Here is an 18,633-nt window from a genome sequence, read left to right as displayed (position 1 = left end):
TAATCTTTTTTACAAAAATATTTTCCAAATGTAATTAAGTTAAGGATATATATGACTACTGTAATAAATCTTTCATGTTGAAAGTCAGTCTGGCCATGTCCAAATGAAGCTCCATAAAATTTATGTTTATTTTTTTTTAAGCATCATCGTTCGCACATTTTTAATAGTTCTCCTATTTCCCTACCAAAATCCTTATCAGAGCACAGACACTGTATTGAAGCAGTCTACTCTTTAGCTATAACTTACTCTTTTTTTGGTTTATTTAGACTTTTGCTCATAAGTCTATCTTTTCTTATTGCCTGACGTAACTTTTGTGATAAACTACTTGATCCTTTGCATATGACAAAATACTGTAAAACAAATGACTTGTCATAGTCCTGAGAATCAAAGTAGGGTTTCAGTTCTTAAAATAGTAGCTAGTTTTGCACTAAAACAAAACAGTGATAAAGGATTGTCTAGGTCTTTTTATCCTCTAGAAAGAAAAGGTTTGATAAATGCTAAACTATCATAAAATGACAATTGTTAAAACAGCTAAAAGACTTGAGTTATAAAAAATTAAAAGTAGTAGTATTAAAACAAAACATTCAAGCTGCTTTTAAAAACTTTAACACTTTGGATACATCTGTTCTTTAGTTACAACTCTAGTATTTTAACTCTGTAACAAGAGGAATATCTATACTGCAATCCAAGGGTGCTATTGCAACTTCAATAAACACATGGAGTTAGCTTTGAATTAGCTAATACAGCTTCTGAAGATAGTATAGCCACTGGGTTGACCACCAGTTTAAGGATATTTTTGGGGTACTAGTTGGAGTTCAACTCTTTCTTCTTAAGTTAGGGAAGTATGTTAAGCAAAGTGTGGCTATGACTTTTCATCTCTCTGGCCCTGGAGGGAAAATCAGTATGTCCTAACTGGCTGAATTTCCTGTAGAAGAGGAAATTAGGAACTTTTGTGGTTAAAATCAAGGTTTTTTTAAGACTTTCAGATGGAGATCCTGTTTGCTACCATAAGTAAATTCTTTTTTGTGGATTGTATATCACTAAAGCTATTTATTTGAAGAATAATAAAACAGATTTTGCCTTAATTGTCGATCTCTGCCATTTCCATCAAGTAATGGGGAAGTGATGGAGTTAATCTTTCTGATAATTTCTTGAAATATTGTACTAGGTGGTGAGATAGCTGTGTTTGCTAGATCTTACTCATTGACAGAAGTATTGAATCTCTATTTCAGTTGAGAAAAGTGATCTTCCCAGTAGACCAGGGAGTGTTTTAAGAAAGAACACACTCTCTCGTTCCCTTTACTATGATGGAGGCTTAGCTACTGAGTAACCAGGAACACAAGTCATAATCTGAGAAAGAAAGCAGGCTAGGGGGACCCCAACTATTATCTAGTAGTTATAGTAGTTGTCTTGGGAAGGGACAGAACTGAGCTACTGACTCAAATTATATACCATAATTAAATATTTGAGAAGCTCTCTACTTCTAGAACCTCAGAATAGCCATTTTTAGGCAACCTAGCTGATTGTAATTACAGTGGGAATTAGGGGCCTAAATTTAAGTGTCTATACATAAACATAGGTGTTGAAGTGTTCAGGAACCTCCAGGGAGTCTGAGGATTCTTCAGCTGATCAGATGGAAGTAGCATGTTTAGATTCCCTTACCTATGTTCACAAGACATTCACTTGTGTAAATGTTCAGGCTCCCCCTGGACTCCTGAATTCAGCTGAAGCTGAGTCCCACCTCTGAATTCCTACTTCTGGCAAGTTTTCAGGCTAAGTAGTGTGTAATGGGTTAAAGCTGTTGTTTTGAAATACTAGAAAATAAATTATCAGTTTTCAAAATACTTTTTGTCTAGCACTAATAATTCTTGCCATCCTATAGATGGATATGTTACACTTGAAATACTTGTTCTATTTGCTTCTTGGTGTTCTGTTTGCATAGTTCCTATCAAGCATATTCCTTCTTTAAAAATAATGTTTAAAAGAAGACTACAGAAATGTTTGTGGAATCAGCAAAATATGCTTGCTAGCAGTATGGACTCACTTTTTACGCTCTCAGTTATGTTAATTTGTGTGTTGCCCATTTACATTCTGTCTTCAGGGAGGAGTGTTGTCTTCGGAGTATATGGTAATGATGTATATGTAATACCATTTGGCTACAATAATACAAGCAACATAGAATCTGAGCTTTTTTTAATCTATTTTATTTTTCTTGATAGAATTTGATAAAACATCTTCCTGGACATGAACAATTGAATGCATTGTCCAAGTTCAAGAGCGAGTATAATAATTTGTCTGAGCCGGAGCAGTTTGGAGTTGTGGTGAGTTCTGTTTTGTTATCACTTTTTTATTGTCCATTCCTGAAATACAGTTGTGATATAATATTAAAGAAACAATACCAGCTGCTCCTTCAAAGATGTGAGGAGGTTCCAGACTGGCAGAAGAGTACAAGTGCTGCCTTTTAGTTGACTTTTAGTTGACATATCCATGGATGTGGAAAGCCTGATTGTTGGAATATGATTGTTGGAATTATTTGGGATTCTCTTTCTCCAAAGAAGTAATTTAGGTTTTTGTAAGAAAAAAAAATAAAAAAATCAGTAGTATTTTCTGTGGCAAAGTTTCACTGGGAGACACAGAGCTATTTTTGAATTTCCACAACTAAAATAGTTTGGCTTTACTTTTGTTTGCATTAATAAGTCTTAACTTTTCAGTGATGTTTACTACACTAATGTTTTTCTTTCTATTCTCCATGTATATTAGAAGAAAATACTGTAGTTATCATCATGTTAACATATTCTGTCTCATTCCTCCTATGTTTTTATAGTACGTTTTGTCAAAGGTACTTGTAATCTTTTTTTCCATTCCCAGAAGGAAAATGCATTTATAATATCTCCCAGGTTGAATTAACAAAGGAAGACTGGAAGAGAGAAAAGAAAATGCTGCTAGTTCAGTGTTGGCAGTTGACGCTTTTTGTGGAAATACAGTTTGGAAATGATTTCTATATAGCTCATAATTAATAATTTTTAATTATTTAATCCAAACACAGAATAAGGCTATTTCTTGAGTGCATATATCTATATAAAGTCTTTGATTTCTTTCTCATCCACTCCTAGCATTTCAAGCTAAGATGGTCATTCTTAGCTTCATCTTGGAGGATTTACCTGGGAGAGAATAAATCTTTTAGTTATCTGTGGGCTTCAGGAGAGGGAGTATTGTGTCTTTGTAACAGTAGGCACTTGCTGTTGGTAATTACCTGTGTGGGTATCAAATAGCTGTACTTAACTACTGGAAAAGCTGGAGTGCATGTATGGGATATAAGAGCAGCAATCACTATTATGAATCAACTTAAGAATCGTAGAATCATTTGGGTTGGAAATGACCTTTGAGATCAAGTCCAACCATTAACCCAGGACTGCTAAGTCTGTCACTAAACCATGTCGCTAAGCACCGCAGGTAGGTGTTTTTTTAATACATCCAGGAACGGTGATTCCATCACCTTCCCGGATTGCCTGTTCCAATGCTTGATCACCCTTTCAGTGAAGAAGTTTTTCCTAATATCCAATCTAAACCTCCCCTGGTGCAACTTGAGGCCATTTACTCTTGTCCTATCACTTGTTATATGTGAGAAGAGACCCCATCTACTTACAACTTCCTTTTAGGTAGTTTTAGAGAGCACTAAGGTCACCCCTGAGTCTCTTGTTGTCCAGGCTAAACAACCCCAGTTCCCTCAGCTGCTCTTCATAAGACTTGTGTGCTAGATCCTTCACTGCCCTTCTCTGGACATGCTCCAGCACCTCTGCATCCCTCTTGAAGTGAGGGGCTCAAAGCTGAGCACAGTATTCGTGGTGCGGCCTCACCAGTGGCGAGTCCAGAGGCACAATTGCTTCCCTTGTCCTGCTGGCCATGCTGTTTCAGATACAAGCCAGGTTGCTGTTTGGTCACCTCAGTGCACTGCTGGCTAATGTTCAGCCAGCTGTCAACCAAGACCCCCTGGTCCTTTTCTTCTGCCAGGCAGCTTTCCAACCACTCCACCCCAAGCCTGTAGCATTGCATGGGGTTGTTGTGACCCACGTGCAGGACCTGGCACTTCTCTATGCTGAACCTCATACAGCTGGCCTCGGCCCATCAATGCAGCCTGTCCAGATCCCCCTGCAGAAGGTTGGTCTCGTTTTGAAACACCAATGCATTGAATTGGTGCTGGTTACAGATGTGACATAGGCAGTTGTCTTTGAATATAGGTACTTGTAAACCAAGGCTAGTTCTGAAGTGATGCTTTTGCTGAAAGATGTTGACCCTGTTCATTTACCATCCATCTTAACAAGAATGACAGATATTGTATATATAATGTAATGTTGATTTCTATGTTTTTGGGAGTCTTCTAGCTACAGTTTGGAAGCCAGAAAAAAATTAGGAACACCACCACGGTTTTTAACACTTTTATTTATTTTCCAAAGTTTTCATATATAGTTTTCTGATTAAAGCCAAATTATCAATTTCTCTTGGTCCAAATGTCTTAGTTACAAAAGGTAATGAAATATTTTTTTAATTTCTTGTTGAGATTATATCACATATTCAAGGGATCTATTTATAGTTCATCCTGATCTTAACCTTACTTTATATGATTAAATTATCACCACTCTGAAAAGGTTATTGAATAAAATCCTTAGAAGTATTCTCTGTCAACAAAAAAAATCTAATCAGAATATTTGTTGTTTTATAAGATGTGAAACTAATGCTTTCGGAACTTCTGTTGCTTGCAAAGAACAACAAATGTCTAAAATGAGAGAAATTATTACCTTTTCACTTGTTTTGATGTATGTGTTTCCTCAATTCAGCAAATAGAAGTAATTTCACAAAGGTAGGTTTCACACTGGCAAGTTTTAGGTTTATTTCCAGTGTAGTTTATATTGCAGAGCTTTAGAAAGAGAGAAACAGGTTAGCAGTTCAATCTACCATGTCCAACTGTATTTAACTTTTTGGTAGTAAGAATTGGTAAGAGGCTGTGATAATGATTATTATGTTGGAAACTGTTCTCCAGGTGGAAATTTTGGTTTAAATCTGTAATTTCATAAGTGAGAGTTCCTACGTTTATTTACTCAGTTGTGCTAATCAACATAAAGTTAAGATGCATCAATATATTAATGTCTGTTAATAAAGAAGCAGAACCAGAAACCACCACCACAACAACAAAAATCTAAACTCCAAAAGAATCACTGTAATAATTTAAAAAGATAATTTACATTAACTTAAATTGTACCTTCTGACTTGTCCAATTCTCTTGAGATTTTCCATGGTTCTGGGCTTTGAATGTTTTTGTTTTCTCACTTGCATATTATTTCTCATTCTTGAACATGAACTACTACTGCAGCTGATGTACAGCAGACATTAACTGGGAATGCTTGGAAAATATAGCCACATCTATGGTATAGAACGCCTCTTATCTGATAGAAGAGATAGTCTCACTTTCATCTTCCCTCCACAAATTTCTTCAAAACCTGTAGGGTGAAACAGCTATGTTAGTTTCTACAAACTCCTTCCTTGTTCTCAAAGTAAGTCTTCATCTTAAATGCCATTAAAAAGTCTGATGAAATTAGTAATCAGGCATACTAGGTTTAGTCTGGAGTCTTGCATGTTCAAAATGTAATTAATACATTGTAATACATACATTTCCTAAGAATATATTTCTTCATAGGCCCATATCTCAATCAGTATATGAGATTGGTGGTGCCTTAGGAATGAAATTTCCTTGTGTAATGAATAAAAGCTGTTGGTAGAGTTCCTGGCTCATTTGATCTAGAAGTTAAAATGTTTGGAGAAGAGTTGATGAAGGACAAAAGGAAGGGGGGATAAAGATCCGTTAGGAAGAGTGAGTATAAAAAAGCAAATAAAGCAATCTCTTCCATTTCTGCCTCTACCATAGTCTTTTAATATAAATCTGGCTGACTCAGACATTTAGATAATGCTGTGAAATAGATAACACGGGATAAGAGGAGAAAGATAGTAATGAAATATTTTACAAAGACTTTGTCGAGTTCTATTTTCTGTTTTTGTTTCCTGTGGTATTTGGTGCCACAGATGGCAAGTCTTTCTGTGCTTGTCAGAACTGGACCCTCCATGTAAATATTTTGGGGTTTTATATTTAAGTTTTATGTAAAAAACAAGCATTAGGTTTTTTTTTTTTTAAAAAAAAAAAAAAAGTGTCTGTTCTGGAATTTTGCTTTATAAATGCTGCACTAATATTAAAAGTTCATGGTTTTCCAGAAAATTTAATATTAGATAACTGAAAGAGTAGATTGCTGATGTAGAGAGATTTGTATGTATCAGTCTTACTGAGAAAACTTCAAGTGCGCTGTTCTGAATAAAGTAGGCTAAATACAATGCTTGTCCCTGATAACCTTGTTTCAAACTCTGTCTGCCAGGACGACAGAGATAAACATGTCTAAACTCAGCAGCTTCATTTGAGTCCAACAAATTGCCGCAAAATGCCAGTAAAGATGGATTCACATGAGTAAATTTGACCATAAACTGGACTGGCTGAGGAGTAGACACCTATCTGACCATGCCAAATTCTTCTAACAGTAATATGTATGTAACTGTTTCATTGGGAAAATACTTATACAGGACAATTACATGCAGGGTTATGCATTTTAATTGAATTTGTAAAATACAGAGTTAAGTAGCAAGCATATTTTCTACTTTATTATCAAGAAAAAACATTGATTCAAAAAGAGGTATTTAAAAATGTATTCCACATAAGCTAAAGCTTGCTTTACTACTTTTATTTTGTATTTGAACTTCACTCAGCTGACAAATCTGGTTTTTGCTCTTTAACAATGCCAGACTTAATACAATTTGGCATACTAACAACAGTAATAAATTTGTAATTTAGTGTGTCAATTTTCCAATTGATAGGAGCCCTAATACTAAATATGAGATGTCTTTTGGAAAGAAACTTGCCTTATGGGGAAAAAAAATGTTTAATTTTTGCTGTCATTAAACCATTGTAACAGGTGTTATTTTTAATTTTAAAGAATAATCTCTAGTTTTAATTCTTTCAGAAAGACTCCTGTAGTATTTGAGCATTTATTAGCAGTATTTTTAATACCATATTATTGTCTATGCGAACAGTATTCTTACTATTTTACAACTATAGAATTGGCTATCCTGATCAGTTTTGTCTAAAAAGGTACTTTAGTTGGCAAGCAAAAAGAGGTTTGCTTAATAACCAGCCAACATTCTGTGGTCTAACTCTTTTCTGCTACATGTGTTGTTATGAGTAATAAAATTTCTGAACATAGTTACACACATTTGTGATACTCAGTTCAGTCACATTACTCCTTTAATTATTCCCATTTCAGCACTACCTATGGGTTACTTTGTAAATGAGGTTATATTTTAAAGCACCCCTGCAAGTTAATTCAAGATTTTCTTACATCTTAAGTAATCAATTTTAGTCCGCTGTCCATTTGCTGTGTGTTTTGAAATTTGGTAGTATTTAAATAAATGTAAAATTATCTAGTGTAAGACATTGATTGACTTGTATTGACTGACAAGATGCAACATTATTGGTAGACATTTTTAACTGTTAGTTATTTCTTTCAGACAAACTTATTCAGTTAGATGGGACTGTCAGTGTGATGAGAAGAGTTAGACCAGTAGCACTATAGGTCAAGTTTTCTGGACATGGCCCAACTGATTTGATAATTTTTTCTTAAAAATTTAGGCAGTGTGATAACTCAGTAAAACATTGCATTAAATAATGAGTTCTTGTATCTCAAGAGTTGGTGGAGTTTCTTCCCTGAAGGAACAACCAGGTTCCCACTGAACAGTGCAGGTGTGTGTTTTCCCTAGTTTTCCATGCAAAGCATTTAAAAAACCCCAAACAAACCATACAAAAAACAAACAAACCACCCCCACCCCTCCCCACACACACACCCCAACCAAAAATACACAAAAAAACCCCAAATCCTGTCATTAGGTGCAATTCTTTTATTGTCACTCCTTGTATGCTTCTAGTAGAGATGACTTCAGAGAACAAGCTACAATCACTTTTTAACAGGAAACATTCTCCATTTCTCTTGGGGGGAGTTTTGAAAAAGTTGGTCTTTTTTACTTTTTGAATATTGTATGCATTTGCTTTTCATCAAAGTTCTTCAGTCTTGTTCAAGCTCTTCTATATTTGGTTTTATTCTGGCTGGGGAGCAGGCTGAGAACTCATTTCTTTGAGAACTCCTATTGGCTCAGATAGGAATCTTCTCAGTACAGCTGGTTTTAGTTTTGGTTGTTTTTTTGCTTAAAAATACTGGTTTATGCTTCATTTTTTGCTATGCTTTTCAAATTAGGAGAATCAAACTTAAACACACAATACAAGACTTTCAAGCTTATCTTTTAGGTGAGTAGTGTTGTGTTGTTAAAGTATTTCAGAGCATTCAGAGATCCTATGATTAATGTTCCCCTAAAATTGTGATTAACGGAATGACTAAACTATTTGTCTCCCAAGGAAGAGTCTAAGTAGTGAATAAATGGTTTATTAGTCCTTGTGTGATAATGAAAAATTTTGTAGTGGAAACCTTCCTTTATCTTTCTGGCTTAGAATTCAAATTCAAGATTTGGTACTCAGGAAGAAACAGCTAGACATGTACCGAGATACTGGCATCCTGAGACTGTTACAGTATTGTATGTTTTACTTCAACTAAAGTTAATAAACTTTTATTGTTGGCCTAAAGACATTGAGGTCATGACTCTAAACAGTTCAGGTTTCCTTCATGAGTGTGGCTTGTGGTGGTGCTTTTTTTTATTATTATTTTTTTTAATTTTATTTTGTAGTGACTCTATAGGTTCCTTCTGTGATTTCTGCAATTATTCTCTTCTTTTTACATTATTTTGCACTTTCATGTTTTCTGTTCATTCAGCAGTAAGTATAAAATAAATCCTTTATTAACCTTATCTTCTCTTCCAGACTTTAGGTTTTCTTCAGATAAGCTACTTTATTTTCCTGGACATTTTTTCTTTAACTTAGTCCAGGCTGTTGTCTCAGAACACAGATATTATCACCTGTTACTGTGGAGTTTGGTGTTTGATGTTACTGGTTTTTTTTTTTATGCTTGCACACATCCAGGAGCTATTTTATGAAAGCTATTTAAATCTGTTCATCTTACTAAGCACTTTAACTTAGCTTCATAGTGTTATCTTAAGTTGATGTTGTTTTGAATGTGGTGTGTTGTTGCTCAGATTCTAGATGAAGTATGCTTGTACTTGTTCAAATTTAAATATACAATTGCATTTTGTTTTACTGTACGTCTGGTTTTGTACTTGGTTTTACTTAGTGCTAAAAACTTCCTCCTAAAGGAATCTAACCATATTTTCTTGGAGGTTTCATTGATTATGACTGATACTGGGTGATATATTCTATAAAATTTATTATTGGGGAAGATTATCTTTGTGTTTAGAAATGAGTAGTCATATGACAGCCTGCTTGCAATGTCAGACCCATCCGAGATGAATGGGCTTTCGGCTAAGTGGTTATCCTGGTAGGTGACTGTTGTTTGAAGATTGGATTTTTTGGTGGTTTTAATTTTTTTTTTGTCCTCGTGCTTTCTCCAATTGGCAGTATAAGTATTATGTCACTTGAGGATTTAAAGCATAGAACAGTGTTGATTTGTTTTGCAGGTATTTTTTTTTTTCTACTGAGAAAAAACCTATTGGTTTACAGAATATTATTTTTTAATTTTGGATTGTAGCCTCTGTCATTGTATCAAATAAACAATATTGACATTACTAAATTATCTACTCCTTGAATCTCATTTGTTTTCAGTGAAGTTGATGTAATAGTTACTAGTTAGATTTATTAATTGTGACTGATACTTTAAATGTAGTTTTCTGTTTAATGGATTTTCGTTGACGAGCTATTGCCATACCACTGTTCAAGCCTTGCTTCTGAGTACAGGTATATAATTGGCTTTCGTCTGAAACAAAACCCAATGTATTTGCCATCAACAATGATGCTTTGCATTTCAGACATCTTTCTCCAAAGTCTTTTGTTCTTATGTAGTCTTACCCAGCCCTAGAAGTTTTCATTATACCTGGGGTATACAATATAGCCTATTTCTTCGAGTCTTTTGCATAAGAGATGATAAAGGTACTGAAACACTGAACTATTTTGCTAAAATTTACTGGGCAAAGAAATAGCTGAGTTCTTGAGGTATACTGATTAAGTGTCTTTCTACTACACAAACAAGATGACAAAACACTGGAGAACCATTGCATTCCTTTTTGAATTTGTCTGTGATTCTTCCTTTTCTTTGTATTCATAGTCCAGGAGTGAACTGGAAACCACTAGCAAGCTTTTGAATATTGTAAGAATGTGGTAATTAAACTCACATCATGTATCTTCTAAGTTTTTTGAGTATTCTAGTGAAAGAAGAATTTTAATCACAGAAATAATACATTAGAAATAAATGTTGGGATGCCAAGCCAACAGTTTAGATTTTTTTTAGAAGTAAAATGAGAAGTAATAACAAAATCATGATTTATCCCAGTTTAAGAAGGTATTTTTGCTAAATAACAAATGAGATTTCTGAAGTAAATGACTGGACTCTGGAAATCATTGTTACAAATAAAGCCTTTTTTTAACCTCGCATTTTTTGTTTGACGTTTCTAAATCAGGCCTGGGCAACTGTATGTTAGCTACAAAACTAGTATTTATTTAACTGCACTTTTTGTGCTGAACTATGCTACGTATCTTTTTTTTTTGCAAAAGGTTTGTAAAAGAAGATTGGGCATTCGTATAAAGAATTTCCTGCCCTATTAGAGCAGCATAAGGTAATTCCTTTGTTTGTATGACAAAAATTGAGGAGGAAATTTTCTGTAGGACAAGTCTCATGCTTCAACCATCTGCAGTATTTGTGTCTGAAACACCTAATATTTGACTCTTATGTCCATTGATTCATGTAACAGTTGCTTTTCTCTTACTTTCTGATGATCCCAGATTTTGTTGTCAGCTCGATTTACAATTTTTAAATCTTTTTTTTTCTCTAATGCAAACAGTTTGGCATTTAGTTTGTCTGTCTTTGCAAAATACTTATCTTTAACTCAGTTTTTTTGACAGGTAGAAACACTTTTCCATGTACTCTTATCTCCATTCATGCTTGCAGTAACTTCTTTTTCTCTGATTTTACTTCAAAACTTGGTCCGTTGCATACTCTTTAGAATACATCTCACCTGTCATTTAGACATTCACTCTGCTGTATCAATATATCCCATGACTCTTATCCAAATATAAGTGTAGCTATATTCTTACTTATCTTTATCCCTGTTACAGCAATTATAGTTTATCGTTTTCTTGTATTCCAGTGTTGATTATGAGCTCTTTGCTGGTTTTTGTCCTTCTATCTTCATCATTTTTTGTATTTCAATTTTCTTCTCACCTTTACTCTCTAGCTGGTAAAAGTTCCTTACCTTAATTGTGTGGAATTCTTAAAGGCTGGGCTCCTTCAGAAGTGCATTGTACAAAGGAGTGGTCCTGTCTGTGTCTGGAATTCTCAATTGCTTCTTCCAAAGACGGAGGCCTACTAGCCTTGAATGTATTTATTAGTCCTGTTGCTGTGTCCTTTTACTGAAGCCCTGACAGCTTCACTGTTTCTGTTTTTGCTCATAGTTCCAAGAAATACTGGACAATTCCCTGCCAGAAGTTGAAGGATTTCTCTTATTTACTTGCACACAATTATATTGTGTGCTGTTCTAGCTGTTGCTTGATCATCTAGAGTTTCAGCTTCCTTTTGACTTTAATGGTTTTGTCTGGGTAGCATAAGATTATGTCTGTCTTCAACATTGATGACCATGCATCGTGTGTCCAGTTACAGCTGAGACAGAAACCAATATGCATGCATAGCTGTTTTAGCTGTGAGGCTGGTTGCTTAGATAATGTTTGTTTTTTCCCCGTTTTAGTACAGCTGTCAGGTATTGTGTGGCTTTCCAGGAGCAACAGGGCCTTTCTCTGGCTATGTGAGCTAAACCATCTAACGTTCCTTCAGTTCTACTCCATTAGGGTATGTTTTTTCCTTTGGAGTCCAGGCATGGGCGGTGCTCTGTCTTGAGTCCACTGTTGACACACCTGGGGACAGCTCAGCTTTTCTTCTCTCTTGCTTAGGCCTTCTGAAGCTCCCATCTGACTGCCAAGTGAAGGTGCTGGTAACTTCAGAAAAAAATAATGCTCATTTAGATATTCTCTTGAGAGAAAATTAAAAGGAAAACACCACCATGGGTGATCTCAAGAGTAAAAAGCAGGTAAAATAAAGGGATTTAGACCATGGAGGTACAGTTCATCTTCACAGGAAAATAACTTGCGGATGACAAAATAGAAGAAAAATACGGATATGTAGGAGATTTATTGGTAAACATGACTTGTAGAGTAGCTTTTCCAAAAGAACTCTTACAAACCTTTTTTGACAACAGATTATTGTGTAAATAGGAAGTCTAAGTTAAATGCTCTTCTGAGTTATTGTTAACAGTTGTGTAGGACTTTTTGAAAATAAGAACAAAGAGAACGGCAATCACTTGCTCAAATCATAATAAAAAATGTGATCCTATATTACATTGGTATTAATTTCAAGCAAGCAAGGTTAGGACCTTTAAAGATATATAGTGTGAGAAAAGAAATAATATATATTTATTTGAGAGACTACTAAAGAGTTCATTATAATTATTTTTAATAAAGCTATAATACATATGTGATTCAACATTTGTTCAGTGCTTTTTGAATTCAAGCGCTAAAGATTATCTTACTGTTCATCTGTATTAATTAGATCTGAGCCTGGGGATTTTTTCTGAGATACTAAAATTGTAAGCGTCATGAAGCAACTGATAAGGACATCTTATTGCTTGCTTGTTTGAAATAAACTTTCTGAACTTTCTTCTAAGTTGAAGGATAAATGCAAGAGAGAAGTTTACAGTAACTAAAGCTTTGAAGTTTCAGGTTTGCATGGGAAAATGAGCCATAGAAAAAAATCTCTTTGAGATTTTATGGAGAAGGAAAAGGGTTTTTTTATGTACAAAATCTTGATATAAATTGATTTTTACCTGCTTGGTACCTTATAGATTTAATTAACTTGTGATATCATACCCACATTCTTCAGAGCACCACCATATGCATGTCCAAGCATTCTGGCCAGGATCACAGAGGACAAGTGACTCTGAACAACTTATTATGTCTCTGTCGTTGTTCTTGATTGGTGACAGCATGCTTTTTTGGACAGATCTTACAAATGATCAGAAGTCATCAGTTGCTATGAGGTTGTCTTTTCTCAGAATCTCCCATCTTCAGCTTCTTGTAAACCTTGGCCAGGTTGCCACCTAGTGTTCTCTTTCCCTTGTTTGGAATCTATGTTTGAAATACATACTTACAGTTTGCTGGTGGGCTAATAAGTAAATGAATAATCATAGGGTATCTTGAGTTAGAAGGGACCCATAGGGTTCAACAAGTCAAACTCCCTGTTCCTCACAAGACTACCTGACACTGGATTATATGACTAAGAGCATTGCCCGGATGCTCTTTGAACTCTGACAGACATGGTACCATGTCCACTTCCCTGAGGAACATGTTCCAGTGACCAACCACCCTCTCAGTGAAGAATCTTTTCCTAATGTCCAGTTTGAACTCCCTTGGTGCAGCTTCATTCCATTTCCTTGTGTTCTATAGCTACCCTCCTTGAGGAAGTTGTCAACTGCAATAAGGTCACTCCTCAGCCTTCTCCAAGCTAAGAAACCAAGTGATCTCATCCACTCCTCAGGAGTCTTGCCAACAAGACCTTTCACCATCTTAGTGTCTCCTCTGGACACACTCTGAGAAGTTTGATGTACTTCTTACATTGAGGTGCCCAAAACTGCACACAGTACTTAAGGTGGGGCTGCACCATCATAGTGCAGAGCGGGACAGCCAGCTCCCTCAACCAGCGAGCTATGCTGTGCTTGATGTGCTGCAGGACACAGTTAGCCCTTTTGGCTGCCAGGGCACACTGTTGGCTCATATTCAACTTGCCACTGCAATTTGCTGGGAATGGTGTCCTATGAAGAAATACAGCTCATTCTATTGACCCTTGTGCTGCTGTGTTTTCTGCTGCGTACATGCGTATGTTTCTATTTGTACTAACCTTACTGTTTCTGTTAAAGAACGATACAGCAGGAAGGAATCACATCAACCTAATGATGTAGCCAGAGCAAAAAGGGCTTTTGGTATGCTATTGGCCTGTGCAGAATTGCACTTTCCTAAACAATTTCTGGCCATGGTTTTGGACATAGCAAGAGATCTCATGAACTGTGCATCCAATCATATAGTTGAGGACTCAAGAATAAGGCAGAGGCAGATAGGCTTATTAAGACAAGTTATAATGGTTACAAAGCACATCGTCCCCTTTTCATCATGGGGAAGATGGATCAGCAAGCACATTATAGGGAAGCTAGGTACAAGCATGTTCCAGCTGTTCAGAACTGGTATCTAGCAGGCATCTCAGCACCTCTTGGACCTGACATCTCAGGGCTATTTTGGAGGCACAGAGGTGCATGGTCATGTTTGGTCCCATATCCTGTGGCTCCAGCTCTTTGCCCTCACCTTCCCTAAGTTATTTTGGGATGCAGTATATATAGATGAGTGTCAGAATACTGAAAATATAATTGATTCTTTAGAGAGTTGGATGCTGTTATGATAGGTTAGGCTTTATTGGTGCTCCAGCTAAGTATGGTCTATAACTACAGTTCCCCATTAACTCCCCAGCAGCACACATCCACCTCTCTCCACACGTCTCTCCACTCTCTTGCCCACACAACGACGTTAAGGTTTCAGGCCTATCCATGCCAACCTATGATAATTGCCTGTTGCACCAGGAACTGTTCCCAAAAGTAGTTTTGGTTTGGTTATGCTGCATGGAGGGAGCTGAATCCAGTAGTAAACATGTAGGCTTAGCAGTGTCTGTAATCTTTAGCGGTGTATAATAATCCTGGACATACTTAATCTATTAATATGGATTTAAATCCATAAATGTAATTCCATTTAAAAAATAATAGTTTTGGTGTTCTTGTAAACACTTCTGATGTGAAAAGTTGCTAATACTTGTCAGGGTGCTATTGGTGGACATTTGACCTTGGGTAAGGCACCTGTACAGTCTCACACCTGAGAAGAGTGTCTCAAGAGCCGTGTGTGATAGTTTCTGCTTCATTTCTTCTTTTAAATCTTGAGATGTTTGGAAATACTTTCCCATATTGTGTGGGAATGGGGAAAAAAAGAAACAGATTTTTCCTTGATCACTTTTATTTACTCAAAGATAAAAATGAGGGAATTTTGAAATATTGTTTCAGAAATAATTAATGCCCAGACCTTGTGAAATACACTGATAGCTAACCCAAATAGAATTCGGCAAGCAATACTCATGTGGCTTCACAGCTTGTTCGTTGATGGATGTGTTTTTAATGAGTTCGTACCAAAGGAAAAGATTTCACTAGAGTAAACTGAAGATTAGAGTGAGGCCTGATGAAGGCTGGTTTGTCTTAAACAATTCAGCAGACACTTAAAATGATCAATTCCATATTCAGCTGATGGTTTCACCTGTATGTCCTCATTGAGGATAACTGAGAATGTATTAATGATCTTCACTGTTGCCTGGAAAATATCATACTACTGGTGTATCTGCATAGGGGGTACTCTGCCTTTCCCAATACTTTATGCTTGGCACAGCCATACCTGGGGACATTTCAGTTTGTTTGAAATCCTGAAGCGGTGAGGAGTATCTGTGATGTGTGATATTTTGATCGTGTTAATTTCTGTCTGTAAACCTTACCTTCTTCTGTTGTCTTCTAAAAGTCATGTGTATCTGCTGCTCTGCCTTGTCAGTGTTTTCTATCAGTAATTCCAGCCTTTCCAGGACTGTTGCCAAAGATTAACTGTCTGTTATATGGCATCCGTGAAAGTGAAAGTAAAAAAATCTTTATGACAAATTGTAGTCAAGTTACTTATATTGTTTAGAGGGAAAACATCCTTAACTCCTGTAATGTTGGTGTTTTTCAAATCTTGAACCTGGATAGGATGGAGAACCAGGCTCCAGAAATACCTTCTGAAAGTCACCATCATCATCTGCACTGAGCTTAGTGCTTGCAGTTGCCATTGGATTGGATTATGTTACTTCCTCTGTGTCACTGAAAGATTGTGATGCTGAACCATGAAGCAATGTTCCTGTAAAGTTTCAGTACCAGTAGGTCACACTCTTACGCCTGTTCAGTTTTGGAAAAACTATTTCAGGTAGCTAATCTTAAGAATAGGTTAAAAAAAAAAAAAAAGTCTTACTGTTGTCTGATGTTAATTCAGGTGGCTGGAAGTGTTTGGCTGTTGTTTCTTCTAGCACACACATAGGCCATCTCTTTCAGTTCTTGCCAGTATCTCTACAATTTCAGATCAATAAGGTTGTTTGTCTGAAGGGTCCTCCACCTTTTGCTTCCAGCCATTCATTTTGCAGATTCCTCTGATTGTCTCAAGAGTCTGTCCTGAATCTGATTTGATGCTTTTGCTTCACTAGAAATGTAAGGAATCTTCTAATGTACGTGTTGTGGTTTGAACATTTTAAGAAAAAAAAAACTTCTGTTATGAGGAAGGACCATGATCAATACACAATCCTGCCATTTTGAATCTCAGCAGCTTCAAGGTTTTCTTGGAATTTAGCTACCAAAATAGAGCAAGTTATCCAAGTGACTGGCTAATGGAGGGCAGCTGTTCTGAAAGAATCTTGAGGCTGGTCAGTACCTCTTGGATTCCTGGAGCTTGAAATTACTATGCGGATATTTCACCTGTTCCAGCTTCAGAATTTAGAGCTCCTATGGAGCCTAGGTGTTTTAGGATTTACTTTCCCTGTGATGATTTTGTAGAACTGGGGAACTTTCTCCAAGATACGCAAGCTGTCTTCCATGTCTGCTACAGTATTCATTTATGTGACACTTCATGTCAGACTGTTTTTGCCACAGATTATCTATGGTTCCAAATACACTAAATAACTGTAGGGATAAAAATTCCATGGTCATTATTGAATTCTTTATTGACAGGACTACAGAAGATCTGCAGTAGAATGCTTTTTCCTTACCAGTACTGTCATCATCATAGACACATACCGTCCTGCTTATGAAGTTAATTTGGACACCTTGTTGGCTCAGACTATACTAAATATGAATGTGCTAGAAACATGAGCTTTTTTGAAATGGGTCATATCTGTCACATCAAAGACATCATAATCAGTTGCTACTGTGGTCTGTTACCACTGTGTATTGCTTAAATACTTACACAGCATCAAATTCCACTTTTATGTTGGAGTTGTTATGGTGGTTTAACCTGATGGAAAGTGCTAATCCTGCTGTCACGGTTTTCAGACATTCCCATCCAGACCTTCATCCTCTGTACCTTCCTGGCCTGTATGTTGGGAGACTCACAATAATAGTGTAGACTTGCTTTTCATTAGGAGCTGGATTCCTGGTAGTAGCCAGACAGATGAAGCATTTATTTTGGACCTAAGCTGATCAGATTTTTGCATCTGAAATACAGCTAGATCTGTTTTACTTTTAGAAACTTTCCTCCGTTTGGTTTGATGTTATATTATTCTACTTTGAATTCCTCAATGACTTCTGCCCTTGACGTATGATATAATTTATTTTTTTTCCTATCTGGCTGAATTAGAGGTTTTACAGAGGATTTTTATGTGTATTAAACTCTTGACTTCATTTCCCATGAGGAAAGTCTAGTGGCATCTGCTCCATATGCACCTTTTAATGAAAATAGCTTCTCTGACTTACATTAGGTCTGCTAAAACTAGAAGAATTTGGGAAATTCTGACCCTCTTACTCTTGGATGATTCCTTTTTAGGAAAATATCATTATCTTAAATTCAACTTGGAGAGACAAAAGCTGTCTCTGAGTTCCATTTTGATCAAGATGTCAGTGAATCTAATTGTATTTTTTGGATAAGACAAAAAAAAAATCACCTCGTTCTTTTCATGGTACAATGTACCTATTGATGAATTTCAGCATGAAGGCTGTAAACTCAGCTTATTTTGACAGCTGTGGTGTTGCCCCCATTGGCAATTCAGACGTATTTCTTAAGACGGGTGACTTCTAGTGTGTTCAAAAGCAATGCCCCTATTTCTGACATCTGCAGACTGTCTTGCTGGTCTGTATTTGTTGAATGTAATGCCATCAAAAAGAGTGCCAGCGATTTTCTGCACTGTGCATCAGTGTGCTGTCATCCACAAAACAAGAGAAAGCTACCTGTGTGCAGCTAGGAGGTGACTGATAGGTGATGTCTCTGTGTCACAGTTCACTCCCTTCTCTTCTGTCCTGCATATGATTTAGGAAAATCTTGGATTTGCAAGCATTAGTCAGTGGTGCAAATTCAAGGTGTTTATAATTGAAACTGGAGAAAATACAGGACATGCCCTCTGTCAGTGCTAGGAAGGCTGAAGAGTTATCAGTTCAATTGTTTGTGTGCACACATACCCACACTGTAAATATAAAGCCCTTCTGATTTCTTGTAAGTGATTTTAATTTTGAGTCGGCAGTTCTTGACTTTATTATCATTTATTTGGGAAAAAGAGTGTCAAAGGTGAAGAA

The 18,633-nt window shown here is 36.3% G+C and overlaps 1 protein-coding gene across 4 annotated transcripts in view; it reads left to right on the top strand.

Annotated features, from left to right (window-relative positions):
• DIAPH3 (diaphanous related formin 3) overlaps positions 1–18,633 on the top strand; it is a 245,621-nt gene that overhangs the window by 113,099 nt on the left and 113,889 nt on the right. For all 4 annotated transcript variants that reach the window (XM_037376822.1, XM_037376821.1, XM_037376820.1 and 1 more), the window contains one exon: positions 2,220–2,321. In XM_037376822.1, coding sequence (XP_037232719.1) covers positions 2,220–2,321 — 102 coding nt within the window. The remainder of the gene's footprint in view (positions 1–2,219; positions 2,322–18,633) is intronic.

Source organism: Falco rusticolus, chromosome 2 (assembly GCF_015220075.1).
Source record: "Falco rusticolus isolate bFalRus1 chromosome 2, bFalRus1.pri, whole genome shotgun sequence".
In the NCBI taxonomy this organism is placed as follows: domain Eukaryota; kingdom Metazoa; phylum Chordata; class Aves; order Falconiformes; family Falconidae; genus Falco; species Falco rusticolus.
Note: the sequence above shows the minus strand (reverse complement) of the source record. Positions and strands in the feature narration are given on the sequence as shown.